General features: G+C 37.1%; 1 protein-coding gene and 2 pseudogenes across 1 annotated transcript; 2 read left to right on the top strand and 1 right to left on the bottom strand.

Moving 5' to 3' along the window:
* Positions 1–74: 74 nt before the first annotated feature.
* On the bottom strand, positions 75–1,804 carry LOC136277155 (uncharacterized; annotated as a pseudogene).
* Positions 1,805–4,631: 2,827 nt separating this feature from the next.
* Positions 4,632–19,663, top strand: LOC136277455 (succinyl-CoA:3-ketoacid coenzyme A transferase 1, mitochondrial-like; annotated as a pseudogene).
* Positions 19,664–20,806: 1,143 nt separating this feature from the next.
* Positions 20,807–21,862, top strand: LOC131769890 (adenosine receptor A2a-like). Its single transcript, XM_059085614.2, has one exon. The coding sequence runs from the start codon at positions 20,807–20,809 to the stop codon at positions 21,740–21,742; it is 936 nt and encodes a 311-aa protein (XP_058941597.2). The 3' UTR covers positions 21,743–21,862.
* The last annotated feature ends 305 nt before the right edge of the window (positions 21,863–22,167 follow it).

The following is a 22,167-nucleotide window of genomic DNA, read 5'->3' as shown; positions in this document are numbered from 1 at the left end:
TTTGATATTTTTTTCCTTTCACTCTTTGACTTGATAGACCTTTTTAAAGGAAGATAAATTTAATTTTTGTCTGTCTAAAGTGATTCTTGTATGAAGTTTAGAAAAAGCTGGGCTTTAACCATATTTAGTCCCATCCCAAAGTGTGTGCCATCTATACTCCGTACGCCATTAGTCAAACTAAAAGTATCAAACACTGGAATGCCGTAAGCTGATAGATATTTTTCCATGCTCAAGTTAAAACGTGCGACACGATCGTTTTCAGATGGGACATCGTAGTTTTTATCCTTTACTTCCAAGAGCGTGCACTGAAAGCCATATTATATACGGCCACGTTGCACCATTGGATTTCTTGATATTAAGCAAAGGATCCATGATTTGCGTTTGTATTTTTCTGCGTTTAAATCCATATGAAGTCCAACACCCACAGCAATAACTGTTCTCTCTCTATTTATGTTGCGGCGAACAGTGGCCAAAATATTTGGCGCCTCGTTCATGCTGTGGTATTCTTTGAGGGCAAAATCAAAGTTATACTTTCCCTGACAAAACGATGTTTCATCTGCGACCGGAATACTTGTCAGGGTTTTGTTATGACAAGCAGTTTTACCCCCATCGACAAACTGCATAACACCTCGGCAATTCTTTACCTTAGGATCTTGCACTCGTTTCAAACTTCCTCTTTCCTTATCATTTGTAAACAAAATCATCAACGCGTTAAAAAGATGTCTTACTAAAGAGTCTCCAATTAGAATCAGTCTCGAAACTCGGCTTGACGTGAGACTGCAGGCTCTTTCAGTGGTGAAATTGGCGAATATGCAGCCATCAAACGGAACCCAGTTGTAAAGTTCGGCGGAAATCTCTTCCCTATAGTCAGTACATCTATGGCAGTTGCAGTTGTTGGGTCCAGCCCCACACCATTTTGTTTTGTGGTTGCAGCAAGGTGCTGTACTTGTAACGTCACAGAGAGCGGGAATTTCTAAATCAAGGTTGGGAGCGTGTAGGAAATATGGTTTGCCTCCACATCTTCTGTCAGTTCTATGTAGGATCAGAGGCAACCCACGTTTCTTGCGAATCTGAAGCTCCGTATTACTTTGCTGAATTTCCTCTCTTGCTGTTACAGTCATACGTTTCACCCATCTGGCATTTCGCATTAGGCTCAGTACATTGTGGCACGTCGTTGATTGGTTCTTTCTTACATCATATGAGGCTTGAATACTGTTCAGCATAAATGACTTGTTTGCACGAATAAGTCGCTTATAATCGTATTCCAAGAAAGAGCTTTTCCAGTAAAATATGACTCCCAAAAGGCTTAAAATTATGACGGTAGACAGCAAGCTTTTCACATAATACTTCACGGCTGAACGTTAGAGAGCGGAAGGTGAAAAAATACAGAGTGAGTTCTTAGTTTATCAAGTTTCACAGAATTACCATGGAATTTAGAGATGGGTTGGTGTGATCCATTTTTTAAAATCCGCACGACCGTCGCGTTTATGGATCAGGTTTGAAATCGGCCGAGAATATACTAGGTCAGTTATCAAATTTATCTATTTGGTTCCACTATTAACACACCATTGTTGTAAAACAGACCTAGTTCAGTTGCTTCGTCAAAATGTAATATAAGCAGCAGAATAAGTAACCCTGGCCCAAATGGGGGAATATATTTCAACCAGGCGTACGATAAGGACCTTTGAATTGAGATATTTCTTAATTGGTTGCTATTTTGCAGTAAGTGTACTTACTAAGATAATGAGAAACGTTATACCACGAAAAAACAATACCCACATTTTGGAAACCAAGGAATAGCCATGGCAAGGTTTCTTCTTCTCGCAAAGCCTGATTCTCTTTTATCCTGTTTCTTTCATTGATCCAAATCTTCGCTGATTTTAAAAAGGCTTGTGATAAATGGTTTATTCTCTAAAAAGAAACATTGGAAAAATTAGTGGAGATGTTAACGTCAATATTGACTGGGATCATGACTTTTCATCGAACTGCTGTCCTGAGAAGTTTAACCATGACAAAATACAGTCCTTAAGTGGACACGAAGCATCTACATGAAGAACCTGTTAACTGCATGAATCATACGTTAAAAAGGTACTTGTAAAAGAGATTTCCCTTGCTTACCTTAAGAAAATGATGCAAATACAAACCAATTTAAAAACTCATTTACATACAGAAATGATACTTTTAACTTTCATTCAATCCTTGCGTATTGAGGCGCGCTCAATCTACCCAGCTTGGAGCTATTTAAAACACTAAAGAGAAACTTCAGTTGATATTTGAACGGTAGCAAACATTACTAGTTCTTTTCAGGTGGCATTTAGTGTTGAGGGTGACCAAATTGTTTTCTGGTACCATGGTTACTACCTGAAAGGCTTCGTTTTGTTTTTCAAGTTTTAAATTAGTAGGGATTCCTTCGTATAACCGTCCCTAACGACGATTTAAAAAGTATTGAGCAAAGTTTTCCTCCCCACGAGTAATCGGACCCCTGCCTTCAAAAATGTTGTTTAGACTAGGCTTCTACTTAACTAAAATAATTAATAATCGTCGAGAGACCTTTGCTTCGGTTCCTAAGGAAACCTTAACTTTGACCTCGACGATTTACCAATCGATCACGCTCTTGATGTGCAGTGGGACACGACACGGAAGAAGAAACCATTGCTTTCTGAAGCATTTCAGAAGTTCGAGCTGTGTAAAGAAGAGCTGAGCTGATATGAAATGGTTCCAGAAGAAAACCTATACTAATGCTATCGCGAAACTTATTGTCACACCGTTTCCTGTATGTATTGCGTTTACGTGTTAATTACCTGTGTGTGTTTGAACGTTTCATTAGTTGCATTGTGCGCTTGTGGTTGGTGTTTGAGTTGATGTTTTTGCCTGTAAAGCTATACACTGTTAAGGTTAATTTTTTTGTTCATTGTGAGTTTATTTGTAAGCTTTCGTTATTTAAAATACATTTTCTTGCTGATGTTTGGTACCGTAAGCTTGTCCATGTTTTAAATAAATTATAAACACAATTACGAGTGACTTCGGTTACAAAAATAATAATATAAATGATTTACTGGCGAAATCTCTACCGAGTAGCTCTACATCCACCATTCGAAGTTATATAACATAGAAATGAAAACTAAGGAAAAATAAACGCTAAATAATAAATTACATTATGAGAAAAATGGAAGGAAATAATTTTAACGAATTAAGGAGGTTTAAATGTTATAGCGACTCTAGCCTTGCTTAGTAGAAAAAAACGCCGTGATCCACGGTTTCTTTGCGGAGTCAGGATTGGAACTGAGAGACACTGAGCTCTTTCTGAGGTACACCCTTTGTGTTCGAGAAACGCAGCTCCATTCAGCTAAAAATTTCCTGATAACTCGGATGTATGGTTTGAATTGTGTGATTCCTTCGTAAAAGATAGAAATATCACTTGGAAAGGCAGAGTTGCTTTATGAAAGACAGTGTTATTAACTGTTTTGAGAATTATCTACCGCCACGGTCCTAAGCACGCTGCAAAAAAGACCGTGAAATTTGCGAAAAAACGCAGTGAGCGAGAGGGCTAAGAAAGGACCGAAGCTAAAGAATAGCAAATACTTGAAAGCTCCTGAAGCAGTGAATACATTAATTGAATAGGCTCTGAACTGTGTAGATTTATGAAAAGGATGTCAACTATAGATTGTAATGATCGTGGTTGTTTTCATACTTTTCATCTGTAAAGAGGGTAAGTTTCTAAATAATAAACTGTGGTGGTGCGTCGGTGGGAGAGTATCATGAAAGGGTATTATCTACTGAGTTGAAAACGGTATTTGGCCACCGTAAAGAGTTTAAAAGCTGACGTTTCGAGCGCTAGCCCTTCGTCAGAGGGATTGGAGCTAACGCTCGAAATGTCAGCTTTTAAACTTTTTATGTTGTCCAATTTACGTAAGAAACTCAGTTGATAAAATTAAACTATCCTGTTTTCATCTGTAAGTTTTGCTTTGTTTCCTTATAAAAGCAAAGCCCTTTTTTCCAAGTGTCTAAGTATTTACGGCAGACTCGCCCTCATTCGAGCCGCAGTTTCAAGAGAACCTGACGAAGGCTAATCACGGAGGAATGGAGGAAACCTGTGCACTCTGATCGCAATTCCTGAGCAATAAAACGCCGTAGCATCATGTGTTTTCACGAGTCGGCCTAACGTCTCATTAGAAAACCCTCTTTTATCCCCGAGGAGTAGAAAAATATTTTCGGTAGTCAGGTAGTACAACGTTAATTTCAGTTTGAAGCGGAGGAGGTCGCGGCCGGCGGTCACCAATTTGCAAGCCTTGTCTCCTTTTCTTTTCTCAACGGCCTCCCGGCCAAAAGCAATTTGCAATATCACAAATACGTCGACATTTCATCGTTGAAACTTTAACGAGATATTCATAACCCTCATAGATTTTGTTCGTCTCATGTCAACAATTATAACCTCGAATACATAGTGTAGTCTGCCTGTGTATAGACGAACGAAATTACGAATTAAGGCGATATATTTACGTCTTAATTCTTTGTAAGAAGTTCGCCCTGGTGGTGGGACAAACAGCCACTCTACCTCCCCACCCTCCCACGCAGAAGTTTGGGTAGGGGTGTTCTCGAAGGCTCGTCTTCATTAAAAACAGGCCGCTGACCCAGTCGTTCGGTCTGTTGCTTAAACACGGGAAGAACAGTTGCTAAAGTATGGCATTGAATAAGTGTGGTTTTGACAAATTTTTGAAGTTAACACCCCTTTTAAAACACAGAAACTACCCTTTGGTAAGTATAACTTTATTTATTTCCTTGTATTCATTTTATTGCCTGAAAATTCCACGATTCGTTCGATTGATTATTGTGTGGTACAGATTTGTACATGTCCGAAAGAAACGTTCGATTATGAATTTGAGCCACCAGTGAAATGAGTGATTGGATAAGTTGCCAGTAAAGTTTATTATGTTTCGATACGGGTTGATATTTTGGTTGCTATTTTTTGATGTTTTGGCTTTATTTTGTATATCACAATGAAAATGTTAACTGTTGTGATGTTGATTATTCGCGTTCTGAGCTAAGATGACCTCAACAATTCGTTGATAATCGAGGACCCTACGAATCTGTTCTTCTCTTCAAAAGAAAAAGTAGACATCAGTGTCGAATCAGATTAAACTGCTTGAAATAGGAAATATTAATTCGACTGAATTTTGCTTATTTCCTGTGGCTTTAATGAAAATGAAGATTTTAAAGCGTGACTTTATCAGCTTAGACGTGCGTGACGCGCGTTACAGTTCATACGTTAACAGTCAGGACACACACTGGCATTAAGTTGGAGCCACAATAATTAATTTTGTATTTTCAAATAGGTTGTGTTAGGTTGCAAATTATCAACAAGTTCATCAAGAAATCTACATTTCTACAACAATGCAGAGGAAGCTGTGAAAGACATTCCACATGGTGCAAAACTGCTAGTTGGGGGTTAGTTTACTTGTGCGATACAGTGTGTGTGTTTGCTTAATTTTTTTTCAAGTTTGTGCCCACTGTTGTCGCTGTGGTCAACCAATTTCTTCCACTGAAAAATACATGCACAAGTATTCCTTTTATACAACCAATTTCTAATCATACCAAAATTTAGGCCTCTGGTCATTTGAAAATTGCACTCTAAAATTTGGGACAAATTATAGGTTTGTTTAGTATTACATTTATTTAATTTGAAGTATGAGTACCATCATTAGTTCTATGTTTGTTCAGCAAACAAGGGCATTTGAACTAACACTTTGTTTAGACTTGAATTTATTTAGTTCAGTATGAGTATACCATCATTAAGTCTATGTTTGTTCAGCAAACAAGGCCATTTTGAACTAACACTATGTGTTTTTGGGAAAGGGATGAATCCATGACTGAAAGACACTGAAATTCCACTAGACTTCCTTCTAGACTTCTCTAGCATCTGTGTCTTTCTTAGTCTGTCTAAGTACCAGAGTGTGGGTTGCACTACTGTACGTAAATGAACATATACAGACAGGATTGGTATTAAATTAACAAGGTCAATACAGTTCATATTTCCATGCAAGAGGAATAAAATAATACATCTTACAAATATTTTGTATGAAATTTTCTTAGAACTGACTTTCCCCCTTATCATATTTCTTTTTCTTTGCAAGGGGGGAGGAGGCACAATGTAGATAATGATTTCCATTAAATGATATAAGTAGGTTTTTTTTTATCAATAGTGGCCTAATAAATTTAAGACAGGACCATTTTATTAATTTTTAAATGCCCAGGATTTTACTAGCAGTTGTAACATCCCTTATATATTTGTGGTTAAAATCATAACAGATTTTGGTGTTTTCTTGGGATACACTCTCTTGAGTTGATAAGTACGTCTGTTTTCATAATCTTTTTTTTGCTAGATAGTATATTGAAAAACTGTGAAGAGAAGTTACATTAAAAACAGCGATTAATATATGGTTAAATTCTTGTACCTTACATTCACTGATCTTTGCCAGTAGAATAAAGGAATTCTGAATCAACTTTAGATGAAACAGTATGACTGTACAGTATAAATGATTTTAAACTTGTTACATAAAGTTGAATATCCTATTTTCCATACTATAAATAGGATTTGGACTGTGTGGAATTCCTGAGAACCTGATAGATGGTCTTCTGAAGACAGGAAAAAAAGATTTGACATGTGTCAGCAATAATGCAGGGTAATTAAGTCTATAACAAGCCCAGCATATTTTATGAAGTCAATTGCATAATTATGTACCATACATAATTATCTAGAGTAAGGTTGTCAGAAAAAAGGATGTAAGTGCATGTGATAACCCTGAAAAGTTATTTAAAAGTTTTCAGGTAATGTTTCCTTGACCTCAGAATTTCATGAAATCTGGGAAAATGTACCTTGAGGTCAAGGCAGTGTGGGTTTAATGAATATATTTATTTATTTGACCAAATAAAACTAATTGATCACCAGATATATTCAAATACTTAGGCTTTTTTTTTCTGACACCCTTTCCCAAAACAGCTGTATACTAAATAAAACATGCACTGTTGCAAACAGTAGGGAAATGATCAGTTAGTTGCAGTCCTAATTCAGTGCATTGAAAACTTGCTCAAAATAAAGCTATGTTGAGGTCAAAATGGAACCGAACACAAGTATAGTCAGACTGTCACAAATTATTCTGAACCAATTATTTTGAATTGTCATTCATTATGATATTACTATTGATTCATATGATTGTTGAATTAATTTCCAGGGTGGATGACTTTGGTCTTGGCTTGCTTCTTAAAACAAAACAGGTTTGTTGAGACCATATTTGATATTGACAGTGGGGGAAGGGGAAGGGGAAGGGGAGGGCATGGCATGAAATTGCACCTAATACAGGCACCAATGTGACTAAATCTTTCACTTTGGCTACCAAATCCAGAAAATTAGTTGCCAGATTGGCGACTAGAATGTTTCATCATAACCTTACCTAGAGATACAGTGAATTAAAAAGATTTGCAAAGATAAATCCGTGGCAAACTTCCTCTTTAAGTTATGTCCAAAACGCAGCACATGCATCTTGATCGATAACTAGATGCAATCTTTGGTTTAAATGAGCTTGAACGTTATACATCATCCATCCTAGTGTTCACTTTCTAGCACATTAAAGATCTTTTCCCTAACTTAATTTTGGAGGGTCTATCTAGAACGCTGACAGCGTAAAAAAAAAGGTTTTGTTTGTTGGTAAAAATGGCGAGAAACTTTTTTTGAATTGGCTACCACTTTGAAAAATTTAGGAGCCAAGCGGCTATCAAAAAAAAAATATTACTTCACGCCCTGGAGGGAGGGTAGTGGTCCAGTATGGTCAGCTAAGTCAACTGCATTGTAAAGTATAATAACTGAGTGAATCTTGTCCTCTCATTTGTTGATAAAACTGGTGTGTTTTGACGAGAAATTATAATAAATTCCAGATTAAAAACTCCTCTACAATAAATAAAATAATACAAAATACAATAAATTGGCAAAAGTATTTTTTTTATGAGCTGAACAATTTTTTCACTACAGGTTAAACGGATGATTTCCTCATATGTTGGGGAGAATGCTGAATTTGAACGACAATACCTTTCAGGAGAATTGGAGGTGGAACTCACACCTCAGGTGACTTATTTGTTTCCTTGGTTTAAAACCATTCAGATTACTGGGAGAGTTTTTCCCCGTTATTTCTTGGAAATCATCTCATTGAAGAAAATCACATTATTGAGCTCTTGAACATGGAAATTCTCCTTCAAACATGAATGAGTATATTATTAGAAGAAAGAAATTATGCTGAGGAAAATGAAATATCTAGTAATTATTGAACAAATATTTGCTGAATGTGATTACAAATTGGATTAATTCATGAATTCACAATATTCACTTCACCTGAGGTGATTGAAAATTTTTTTTATTACAGTGTTGTATAATTACTCATGTGCTTTTGAATTTTGTTATCAAGTTTTTTTGTTGTTGAAACCATTCTGTTGCAATGTTTGATTACTTGTGCAGAAATAAGAATCGGTTTCCACTAGAATTAAACAGTTTTATTCAATTCTATCAGCAAAACCTTCACATTGTTCTTTTGATTTATTATGCCAAACTTTGTAGAATTTTCTGTGCTCTTCAGAATTGTATATTCTTTTATTCTGTTTATCACTTCCTGTGTAATACTGAGAAAACAAGAGGCAGCCATTTTGAAATCTAGTGCCCCTGCTATTTTCACCTTGCACAAGTTGATTATAGAGAAATGTGATGCAATCCTTGACCATTCAGAGTGCATAGCAGAGCAATTATACTAAATTGAGCTATAAATAAATAAGTGCACTAAGTATGGTTATTTTGAGATAAACATGATTTCATCATGCGTTTTTTTTAGGGTGCCTATAAAAGACAACTTTTGTGATAGAATGAAAACCAGACAGTCACAGAACTATATAAACTGTAAAGACAGAATGCAGTTTCATTTCAATTCAGATCTATAATCTAGTGTTTTGTCTCTGTCAGGGAACCCTTGCCGAGAGGATCAGAGCAGGGGAGCAGGAATCCCTGCTTTCTACACCCCTACCGGATATGGGACCTTGGTGCATCATGGTGGCTCTCCTATAAAATACAGCAAGGATGGGTCCATTCAAATTGCTAGCCAACAACGAGAGGTACCAATTCAGACACTGATCTCTATTCTCTAATTCCCAGTAATAATTTTCCTGTGCTTTAAAGAGGGCCCTTTGCATATAAATTCAATGAGTTTTGTACTCTTGTGGGATATGGCAGCTGTAATAGATAATTAAAAGTGATTAAAAGAGGACCTTACAATGCTCCAAGCAATACAGCTGGCTTATGTTTTTGGAGATTCATGCCACATCCCAAAATTATTATGGGTGAAAATCTTGAGGTAACATTTGCATTTACTGCTGAAAGTGATGAAGAATAGTGAACTTTGACTTTAGACCATAGAAAACATGACATAAAATCATTGCAACTTGCTACATAAGCAAAGATAAACAAATTGGTGATTTATGCTGCAAAATTAGGTGGCAAAATCTTCTCTAGTTGCCATTACAAACAGTAAGTCACAGCTTGAAGTGCTGACTTGAGCTGAAAAAATTAAGAGAAGTAGTAAGAAACTTTTGCAAACAATCATAAAAAAAAAGTTGCATACAGTTTTGTAAATTGATATGTAACCCTGCAGATTCCTTTTTCTAGGCAAGAACATTTAATGATCGTCAGTATATCATGGAAGAGGCCATCACTGGAGACTTTGCTCTCATTAAAGCCTTGAAAGCTGACAAGGAAGGGAATCTTACTTTTAGGTACAAAAAAACATTTGACTCTTTGGTAGATAGAGAAATGAACTAACCCAAGTTGAATTGGTTTGGACTATTTCAAATTAATATGCCATCATAATGGTTCTTAACCATGATCTTAATTAGCAATAAAAATGTTACTTTGCTAGTATGTTTTTATTTTGGAGATTGTAAGTTTTTTAATCAAGAAGTACTGGGAACAGGAGAGATTTACAGTAATTCTGATAAAATTTCATTCGAATAATTTTTTTGATTATCATCAGAAAAACTGCAAGAAATTTCAATGCACCTATGGGAAAAGCTGCAAAGTTCACCATAGCAGAGGTAAAATGTTGTATAAAGATTTAGCTTACGGGAATTAACAGGGAGTGTAAGATCTTCACAAAGATACAATATGCATTGTTTGTAGCGAGGATGTATGCTTTGGATAATGTGTTGAGAATTATGACTTATGGATATTTGTCAGGCCAAAAATGGGTTGTGTCCAAGCAAAAATAGTTTTGACTGTACAACTTGACTGTCATCTTCCAGGAAAATGTTTCCAGCCTTGCTGACCTAAGTACTGGTTTTATATCATCATAATATATGATGGATGTTCTTTTATTTTTCAAGGTTGAGGAAATTGTGGAAAGTGGTGAAATTCCAGAGGAAGATGTTCATCTTCCTGGTGTTTATGTGCAAGGGATCTTGAAAGGTTCACACTACCAGAAAAGGATAGAGGTAAGTCTAGAATCATTATGTATTCAGGCAGGTTGAATGACTAAAATAAATGAACTTACAATACAATACAGATGGATGGAAAAACAGACTCACAGAGAAACTGATGGCATGAATAACTGACTCACTGTCTGACAAACTAATCTGTTTTCATAGAGGTTAACTGTGACCCAGGATGAAGCAGACAATGACAAACCCAAATCACCTGGAGCTGAACTCAGAGAAAGAATCATAAAAAGAGCAGCTTTGGAGTTCAAGGATGGAATGTATGGTATCCTTGATGAGGTTTTGTGTGGAAAATTAATTGCTGTAGTGCTTTTTTTTTTTATTATACTCTAATTTGCAGTTTCTCAAGAGGGGGGGGGGGGGGGGAATTGCCTCTCCTTGGGTTTCCCTGACAGTTAACCTACAACTATTTATAGTCCTGTTTATTTCAGTGTGCAGCCAAAACATGTTGTGTGCAAATCATTTATCACTGCATGTACCTGTAAATCTAGTGTAACCCAGTTGTTCCTGGGTTCTGGGGAGGGGAGGGGAGGGGGAAGGAAGAGCCCTGACCACTTTTTAGCTTTGTCACTGTTGTGTGCTGTATTGTGAAGTATTTTGTGTCCTTATTACCCTGTGAAATCTGCAGTTTGGCCTCTTGACTGTTTTGCAAAATATTAGCAAACCTTGGAATAGGTATGCCTATGTTAGCCAGTAACTACATACCTGAGGGAATGAATGTAGTTTTGCAAAGTGAAAATGGAGTTCTTGGTCTGGTAAGTTAGTCTATAGATGTGGCTACAATTTTTGCCTTTTAACCTTTGTTGGCTTAGCCTTTCTTTTAGTGTTTTTTTCTGGGACTTTTCAGTCAGATGAAGGGCATTTGTTATTTTCAGCAGTTCAGGAAATCAATAGTTTTGCAGGCTATTTAATAGGGAATTATACTGTGGGATTATATTTGACTTGTGATGAAACTAATATATACCCTGGGGTCAGTTATTTAAGGGTGTGAATAAATATCACATTTGAATGTGTGTTAGTTAGCCAATCAATTTGTGGTACTCCCTTTTGAAACAGCCATGGGCGTTCTTTTTTCTCTCTTTTCAAAATTTGTAATGAATTAAAACTAGCACTTTGATAAAGTGGTAAAATGTGGTCTGATCTGAACATGAATGCATGCCATTTAATTTGAAATCTTGAATTGGAAACTGTTACTTTGATGGAGGTGTAAATCAACCCTGTCAGTCTGGAATAATGAACATTCATTTTAATAAGTAACTTCTCTAAATATCAGTTCTTTTTTCCATAAACTGGTGATGTGAAGACAACCCTTTCATATTATTAGGTTAAAATGAAGCCCAGCCAAAAGTGGGCAAAAAGAGGAACATGAATCTTCGCCCTTTACACCTTCATCATCAGTATGCATATTCTCCATACTGTTCTTTAAACACTTCATAAGGTGCTGATAAGGAGAATGTATTTAAAAATCATTTCTTTAGTCTTTGATTATTTCCTTTATTCTGGTGACCTTAAATGTGTGATACAGGGTTAAAGGTTGTGGAATGAAAAACTACTTCATTGTTTCATTGAAATTGATAGTTAAAGGCTTAATTTTAGCTAATGTTTACTTGACTGGGGTGAATACTTCCTCAGGGTCCCTTTCCTAGACCTGGAGAGGTAGATGCTGACCTCATCAATGCAGGTGAGTAAAAGAAACAACCTTTGCACTTGATCAGAAAGGAAAGGCTAAACAATCACATGAACTGATCGGAACAAAGGTTTTACAAGGAGCCATGAAAACTCAAAGTTAAAACACCCAACCTTCCTGAGTGTGTGAAAAGGGATTTTTTAATCATGATTTGTTTTAGTTTTCATGATTTTTTTTTTAGTTTTGCTTCTTGCTGGTTAAAAAGCAGGTGGAAAAGTTGAAAAAAATGAAAAATCTGGATAAGCAAAAGTAAATAACTGCAACTCTGCACTGCCTTTCATACTGGGTTTAAAGCTGCTCTAAACCTCAAACTTAAAAGCTGAACACTTCTATCATAGAAAGTCCTCCACCTTTTATTCCTAGTCTTTCCAGAATGCTTGTCGAACAGTAGACTCTTTTTCAGTATTTCATCATCTCACTTGGTTTCAAAGACCTTACCTTACCTTACCTTACCACTGTTTTCATTAAAAAAATTGACATGTGTTCATGAAGGAAACACTTAGAACTGAAATCTCAGTTACTGGATATCAATTTTCACCTGGGTCATGTTCATGAAGGATTGGGGCCCATATTTCACATACGAACAGGAATTGAATCTGATATCTTCACTTTTGAGAGGGTTGGAATTTCTTATTGAAACAGAATACAAAAATTCTTCCCGTTTGCGGGGCCAAAACACCATGTTTGTATTAAGAGAGCCCATTTTTGGAAAGTATTAGCATTTGGAGTGGATGCAAAATTCGATTGGTCAATAGATCGAATTTATAATTCTCTTTGATTGATCAAATTGATTGACTGAGTGATTGACTGATTTAGTGGATTGTTGTTGGTCTTGAAATCTACATACTTTTTACATATCATGAGCGTGATAAAAACACTTATCATAAAAATTATATTATTTCCTTGATTGTGATTGGCTGAAAAAACTCCTATTTTCCGCTAATTCACTTGGCACATAGCTATCAGAAGCTTGTTATCGGACAGATCAATAAGCCGATTACATTCAAAGTTGTAGTTTAAATCAACCAATCACAATTTTAATCACCATAGAGCGACATTAAACAATTTACGCCTTTTGTCAGTCTTTTAATGCAAATTTTCCCTTTCTTTCATAACTTAGCTATTCTTTTTTCTCGGAAATTGTAATTTTTTATGATTAATAATGGTAATAGGAACGAGTGGTGTCCAATTCGGTCTGTAATCATACGAGTCATTATAAACGAGATCGGACAACCGCGAAGCGGGAGTCCAATTTGTTATCACTTCAATCTGTAGTTACAGACCGTATTGGACTCTACTCAGTCCTATTACCATGACTTGTAAACAGGATTATAAGTAACCAAATGTGAGTAAGGATGTTTCCGCATTAGTGTTCCTAACAACTGAAAGCCATTTACCATACAGACGGTCTTCCACGACTGTAAACTTTGTCAGCTCTTCTTAAGAATTTGGTGGTATATCAACGCGGCACCGCAAGTTGATGTCATTCTCAATTCTTATTGCCCGTCTGGTCAACACGACTATTGAATTCAACTAATTATTATGAACTTGCCCTTATCGTTTTAATTGACATTTCAAAAGCATTAAATGGCGCCTTTGAGAACTGGAAGAGAGAGGGTAGAATCAAAATGGTTTTGCAAGATTTTTAATGATGATTGTGTGATTTGAATATTTGCAGGTAAAGAAACAGTAACTGTCCTTCCGGGCAGCTCGTACTTTTCCAGTGATGAATCATTTGCCATGATCAGAGGGTAGGTGTTGTTAACCCTTTACACCCTAACATCAGTATGCATTTTCTCCACACAGTTCTCTATACATTTTCTATGATACTGACAAAGGGAATTTGTGTAACAATCAAGAACTTCTTTAGCTGGTGATCATTTCCTTTATTCTCATCACCTTAATGTTTGTTTTAAGAGTAATACGATAGGAGGAAATAGTTACTAATCTCTCTTAGAGGTTAAAGGCTTGACTGCTTGAAACCATCACAATTTTTTTTTTAAACTAAACTAGTCAGCAGCACTTTACGAACAATAATTGTAAAACTTCTTTATTCTCCGACGCGTTTTGTCTAACTGTCGTAGACTTCTTCAGGGAGTTTCACAAGTTAATACCAAAAGCCTGTTTTCACAAGTCATGGTAACAGCTCTTACGGGGCCCCTTCAAAAATGTTTTGCAAATTTTTTAGACAAGGCGAGAAAAATATTTGGGGGCCACGATTGCAACGTGGAATCTATTTGTTTTGTACGGGACGTCATCTAGGCGTCTGTCCTCCAATAGATCATAAGTTAAGAACCGGTCGAAACGCGAGTGGCACACGAGGTGTAGCAATTAAGTTGCTATAGTATAGGCAGAAGCGTATATCCTAAAACCATTTCGGAATGCCTGTGAGATTCTTTAGAGGGCGTTACGCGAGCAAATCAGAATTTATTTCTTATTATGGAGTTATTTATCTTCACTGTTCCTACGTAGGTTTAACATTAACTTTCATCGCGATGCTGGGTAAAATCATAGTTTCAAACCAAAATCTCGAACACGCAGGGGTCGCTTTGGCATACAAATAGTTATGATATCTTTAACTGCTGATTATACGTAGGTAGAAACGACTCACTCATTTATTTGAAGCGCTTTGCTGGCGCTGTGATGAGTTTGGTTAACAACCTAAGCACAGCACCACGTTTACGTCACTCAGCAACCACCTTAAAGCAAAGAATACACTCACTTGCAGCCAATCAATGGAGTTTAACATTTCAGCATTCAGCTAATAAAGTTTTTAATGAACGGCTGAAACCCAATGAAGACGCAATAAGTATTGAACAAGTGCACCATTCGTTTTGGCGCAAACAGGACACAAAAAACCCATTTCGTTTTCAAAGATATGGATAATTTCTCTCCCAGTAATAGTGTAGTTTGATCGTCCGTGAGTGTAATCCTGAGAAGGACTGTTGTCAAATGGTGACTGATGTTTCGACAACCTGAGCGGAAGTCATCATCAGAGTCAAGTGAATAGTTGTTGTCAGTCGAATGTACTTAGTCCGGTTTGTATAAACTGATTGGTCAGTTTTGCCGTGATGTTATTGGCTGTAAGACTCAAGTGGCGTAAGTCAGTCGTGATTGGTCGGTTTGGATCCGTTAGTGAAGTTAGGTCGTTCTGTTCGGTTCGTTTGTAATGTTAATGTCGTGAATGAGTCGTCGTTTGTATGGTGCCAGTAGTGGTTGACACCTGTTGAAGGGAGTCTGTTCCAAGTTAGTAAACCAGCTTTCCAGGGTCAGTCGTTGAAAGTAGTTGGTGCTGTAGGTTAGGCATTGCGCAGAGTCACAGTCAATAGTGTGGTTCGTAAGTCGGTGATGTTCAGCAATGTGATTGTTGACATCGCCTTTCCTCGTCGCTCGTTTGTGTTCAGTCAGTCTAATTGTGAGGTTTCTGCCAGTCTCACCGATGTAGGAGGCGTGGCAGTCGGAGCAATTGATCGTATAAACTTCTCCCTGTCTGTTCCTCGGTTCGTCTTTGTCTTTGACGTTAGTCGGTAATTGACGTAGTGTGGTAATAGGTTTGTGGCGACGCGGATATTGAATGGTTGTAGGATGCGCGAGATGTTCTCAGAATGCCCTTTATGTATGTATAGTTGCTGTGGTCGTAGGAGTTGCTCCCTTAGTTAAGAAAATTAATGTAGCCTGAGAGGTAAAATTTAAACTACGTTTCGCCATAAAAAAAAACAACAACGGCAAGAACTTGGTCATCAGGCTTACAAGAGAATAGAGGCTAGATATCTCTAGTTATCTCGCGCACGCGCATTTCACTCCCTTTATCGATTGTTACGTTAGTATCGCGCATGCTCAGTTTCCTCCTTTAGTTGATTGTTTCGTCAGTACCTCGCGTATTCTCAGTTTCCTCAAGTATCTCAGAAATTATTATCCGATATAGGACGTCAGAAGGAGTCTTACCAGTAGGTTAGATTAAGGAAAGGTAAGGTTAAAGTTAAAAGATTTTTGTCTTGTTTTATTGCAGAGGTCACATAGATATCACTATTCTTGGAGCTATGCAAGTGTCACAGTTCGGAGACATTGCTAATTGGATGATCCCGGTAAGTAATTATATCAATATATATCAAAAGGAACAAATGAGAACTCAGTCACTTGTAGTCGGCCTGAAGCGCCTGTCGATAAAAGCGAGCGAGCAGCGATTGGTGTTTGTTTTGTTTCTGATTAGTTGGAAATGTTTGGGTGAGTTCTTTCGACCAATTACAGAGTAAAACTAAAGCAATGGCTGATTACTTACAAAAATTAGCTGAAAATAACTCCAATTGCGACGGCCATTACGAGCAAATGTAACCATAAGAAGCAGGCACAGAGAAGAACTAAACGCATCAGCTGGCTGACAGACTGCTTTCAGCAAACTGATTTCACTCTGACGAAGCGCTAAGCTCAAAACTTCAGCTTTAGAAACTCTTTAATAAAACCAAATTATCTGATTGATAGATTGATTGATTGATTGATTGATTGATTGATTGACAGGGCAAAATGGTGAAAGGAATGGGAGGTGCCATGGATTTAGTTTCCAGTGGGTCTAAAGTTATAGTTACCATGGAACATCTGGCAAAGGTGGGTGTTCTATCTTGCACTCATAGTGCTTAAATTTAATTTTACTTTTGGTCCGTCTAAGACTGCAAGCCGTTGCAGTAAAAAAAAAAAAAAAAAAAAAAAAAAAAAAAGAAATGGGTTAAGAGGAACGAAAAAAAAACGAAAAAAAAAAAAAAGAAATGGGTTAAGAGGAACGAAAAACGACAAAAAAAAAAAGATCTCAAAAGTGCAGGACCAATTTCTGGCGATCGTGTCCTAAGACCAGTTAATTTGTGATTTAAAATCCAAAGTGGATGATGCGACAATTCATTGTCACCTTGTTCATGTGTATGTTTTTCTGCTACAGGGAGACAAACATAAGATCTTGGAAAAGTGTACACTTCCCTTGACGGGCACAAACTGCGTAAACATGATCATCACCGAAAAGGTAGTTGATTTAAGGTGGCTTTTTTTTGTTATAAATACACCGCAAAAAAATCTTGGTTTTCCTATCGGAGTTTCTGTGTACTCGAAGGCAAGTTAAGGAAGGAGTCGGATCTTAAAACAGGTTTCAAACGCTTTGCTAAATCACAGTCATTAGGTGCAATTGTTGAGAAGCCTAACCGGTTCCTTTCTTTATACATGTTTACGATAGCATTACAGGATATTACCTGATGCGCCTCAATCATCTTCAAATAATTGACCGATGGAAAGGTCCTAGTTATATAAAAGTCATACTTCCAGAACTTATTATTAAAAGATTTTGCACGGTCAGGGAATTCCCACCGGCTTCAAAATCCAATCTCTCTAACGAATCTTAGCTACATAAAAAAACTGAAAATATTAAGGTACGTCTACCAAAGACAATAAACAATCAAACTGGAAGGAAAACTGGACAAACTGAAAAAAAATTCCTACTATATCTGAAAACTAGCTTAAACGTGTGCTTGTAAGGGATGAAGGAGATTTTTTCACGCTGACAAAATTTAACTCATAGGAGAAGATATTGTACGTGCCTCTAAACAGAGGTTGATCGAATTACTTTGTGATTGGTACTTCGGATGCCCTATTTCTGAGCCTTAGGAGGCTTGTTCTAGCCTGGCTATTGATTTAACTGGGTTCTTAAAGCTTACATTTTGCAAACTTCGAGGAGTTGCATGTCGACGCAATGCCTTCGTACGATGATGGATTTGTGAATTCCGTATATTTTGTTATTTATGAATTTGACTTTCAGTACGTATTTGAAGTAAGTAAAAGAGAATGGTCTCATACTGACAGAGTTATGGCCTGGAGTATCTATTCAAGATATACAAATTTCCACTGGATGTACCTTCCAAGTGAGCACGATCCTTAAATCTCTGGAATTTTTATTGTCGTTGTTGTTGATTTCATTGTTATCAATGTCTTTGGTATAATGTTTGACATTCTCGTCATAAATCATTATCGTTTGCCGTCAATCTAGACGACAAATTTGCTTCGATCTTAGCTATGCTTAGCTATTGCCATTCCTCCATTCCTTTTTACTGGAAAGTCTTTAAAAGTTTAGCTAGTTGTTTTTGCCTAGCGGCCTTAAACCTTTGATTCCTAAGAGTGACAAGCATCTGATTTATACTTACAACATCACCCCTGAATGACGCATCAAGGTCACAAGAGTAGAGGAAATTATCACCAAAAAAAAAGCTCTTGATTATTTAAACTAATTCTCCTTGTCAGTACCCTAGGACATGTATGGGGAACTGTATGGAGAATATTCATACTGATGTTGCAGTGTAAAGGGTTAAATGTATTTCTTTCAGTAATTCTCTTTCGAATTATCCTGAACATTTTTACTTATTTTTTTTCACCATTTGCAGGTTTCCCCTGACCTAAAGGAAATGGAACAAATATCATAGAAGAGGGAAATTTCCCGTAAATGATATACTAAGTATTTAATAAGTTATTTTTAAAAACTAATGGAAGGGAAAATGTATCCTCCAGGTGTGCTGGCAAGATAAAGAGAATCTTGTGTAATGAAAAAGAACAGGGTCAAGTATTTTTAAAAACGTACTCAGATCTCCCTGAAACACTGGTTGGGATTACTCAACAACAAGAAAATAAGTGAAACATTTTTGAAGAATCGATAATATCATAAATGATTTCACTGTCCGGTGGAAAAATCGTCAGGACAGTCAATCCCTGCAGTTAGTACACAAATAGGAAAGCAAAGTTGCGTAAAAATGTATTATAGCATGGTTTGTCGAATGGAACTGAAATGAAGTGTAGCTGACATGAAGATGAGTACAAATTTAGCTGGTTACAAATAGTTAGGCAGAAAAAAATGATCTTAGCTAGACTGCAAGACACATTTGTTGGGATACCTACTGTCTACCCTTCCCCTCTCAATGTTGGTCTGTTGGCATTGAATGGAGGAGAGGGGCAAAGAACATCATAGACCCTCTTCCAGAGCAGTGACGCAACTAATTATGTTTAGGAGTGTAAGTAATCGGTTTAATGAAATCATCTTTCGTGCGGTAACTATTCAAATAAATAGCGGGAACAAAGTTGTTACTTACCATTTCCGTGCTCTAGACAAGTATGTAAATCACAACACTAGGGTGAGTACTTTTTTAAAGATTTTGAAACGTTTCACGCAATAAAGTATCGTTTCCTGACATCACAATAACAGATAAATCTCTGAACGATAGAAGACAGAAGGATGCTGTCAAATAATTATAGCGGAGCTCGTAGCTCGCGCAGCGATGCCCTATACTTAACATAAATCGTGGGGACCCATCATGCCGAGAAAGTTTGGTTTGTCACGTAACCTTACGACCGTCCGTCTGTATAAGGTAAAGAAAAAAGTTGGAATTCCATTTTTTGCAACAATTAATGATGAAATAAAGGAAAAAATACATCTTAACGCCTACCTTAATTTAACTAGGGTGTCATCTGATAATGATGTTACAAGGCTTTTGACCAACAGGCGAAGTGGCTCCTCTGGAAGTTATCGCCATTTCTGTTTCTGAACCACCACGCTACTTAGAATATTGCCTTCTTCTATGCTCCTATGTTGGTTGGCGAAAAATTCAAAGATTCATTTTTTTAACTACATATAAGATTCACACGCTAAAAATTATGTGTTTTCTATATAAGTAAGCCAATGAGAACAGCAGCTACTCGGGGCTTCCTTCTTGAAAACAGTCGGCACTTCAAAGTTTGATTCTGTTTCGGAGATTGCTGTTCTCAGTCTTCTTCTAACTCAGCTTGTAAATTCTGCCTCACATGGTCGATTGCAGGAAGAAGTCAAGTGCACTCTATTTTCGTCGACTCTAAAGGTTTTGACCGTACCATTGCCTTCGGGCGTAGGTTCATTTGAGTCACCCCTCATCACCTACGATCGGCAATTCGGCACGATTGTCGCTTTAGTGATCGTGCACTTAGGCGCTTGATTTACAAACTTTTCTCACGCTCTCCCAACATCTTGTTGGGTTATTACGCCGGTAAACTGATAGAAAGTGCGGTCTTTTTCTTAAATAAACTGGAACTGAAAAAGACAAGTCTTACGCGTGTTATTTGGTCTGCGTCACAATCCATTAAGCGATTTCTCTTTGCGATTATTAGTCAATCGTTATGTTCTGTGATGTATTCACGTCGAAGAAAAATTTCCTAGGCCGCGTACCCCGTTAAAATGTGAGTTTTTTTTAATTTTCAGTGACCTAAGGTTGAGAATGATATACGACATCTTGATGTCAATACTCAATTAACTTTTACAAGTAAAGAAGGTTTTCTCTGTCGTACAATTAACATATGTCCTACCAGATGTCTTAGTGTTTGCCTCTCAGTGTTTAGTCGTAGCTGATGAGGTATATATCTAACAAATTCAGGAACAAATTTACATTTGTTTGACACCACAGACAGCTTTTTCGTGCATTCTAGAGAAAACAAACTACTGAGGAGTCTGAGGAAGTCTGTAGGTCATCATTCTCAAGAAACAAGGTTTTTGATCATAGCTGGGCTGCCCAGATAAACCGCGGTAAAAAAGAAAACGATAGCAGAATTATGGCGACAACAAATTTTACAGATGGTGGGTCTAAGATAAAAACAATCCAAGAACTGGCATGTTCCCCTTCTTCAGCTGATGGATTACAACAACCATCAATTTATCTCGCTGCAGTCAACATGTTCCTCTCAGTCACTGCGTTTCTTGGGAATTTTCTCATTCTTGTTGCCCTTCGCAAGGAGTCTTCCCTTTGTCCGCCATCCAAGCTCTTATATCGATGTCTGGCAATAAGTGATCTGTTGGTTGGTCTTGTTACTCAGCCTCTTTATGCTACTTATTGGATGTCCTTAGTTTACGAACAACGGAGTCTTTGTCTATATACATACTACACCGCCTGCATAACAGGCTTTACCTTGTATTCAGTGTCTTTGTTGACAATAACGGCCATAAGCGTGGACAGACTTCTGGCCCTGTTGTTAGGGCTGAGATACAGACAAATTGTAACGTTGAAGCGCACAAGTATCATTACAACTACCTTTTGGATTGTATCTGTTGTCGCCGCTTTATGCTACATTTTAGATAACCGCATAACCCTTTCTTTTGGTTGTACAGTTATACCATCTTGTCTAGTGATCTCAATCACATTGTACTCAAAGATTTTTCGCACTCTCAGGCATCAACAGGCTCGAGTACAAGATCGTTTTCAGCAGCAGCCAGGCCAACCAAATGCACTGAACATCGCAAGATACAGAAAAGCAGTGTACAGTGCACTGTGGGTGCAGCTTGCTTTAGTTATTTGTTATGCACCATATGATATTGTGGTAACTATGATCATTTTAAGAAAGTCATATTCATCACATCTCATCGTCTGTAAAGACATTCTGGTAGTTTTTGCCCACTTTGACTCCTCTTTAAATCCTTTTCTTTTTTGCTGGAGGATTGGTGAAGTAAAACAAGCAGTAAAGCAGACAATCAGACAAACACTTTGTCTATAGAGTTAAATTCGTCTTAGGCCACACTCAAATGGACACCTTCAAGGCTGACGTTTAATTAGTCACAACCCCTTCTCAGAATGCTTCAGTGTCAAATATATCACTGGATTAGAGGAAATAAGTAGTTCTAAAAAATCGCTCCTCGAGGCTTGTAAATATATTTTTTCCGCACGTAAAAAAACTGAATGAAAGGCAATGGAAACACTTATAACATCTTTTGAAACAATGTTTCCGGCTACTGAAGTTTGTCGTGAATGCAACAAGTCATAACCAAAGAAAAGTGTAATGTGTAATTGTATTGTAATATATGTATTGTAAGTAGTACAGGTTAATGTAGTGTAAGCATCGTGTAAGAAGTATAGTGTAAGTACATATGTAAGTATAATATAGAGAAAAAAAAATAACCAAAGAAAAGATGTGCACGTACT

The sequence above is a fragment of the Pocillopora verrucosa genome, chromosome 12, assembly GCF_036669915.1.
Source record: "Pocillopora verrucosa isolate sample1 chromosome 12, ASM3666991v2, whole genome shotgun sequence".
NCBI classification, from domain to species: Eukaryota; Metazoa; Cnidaria; class Anthozoa; order Scleractinia; family Pocilloporidae; genus Pocillopora; species Pocillopora verrucosa.
Note: the sequence above shows the minus strand (reverse complement) of the source record. Positions and strands in the feature narration are given on the sequence as shown.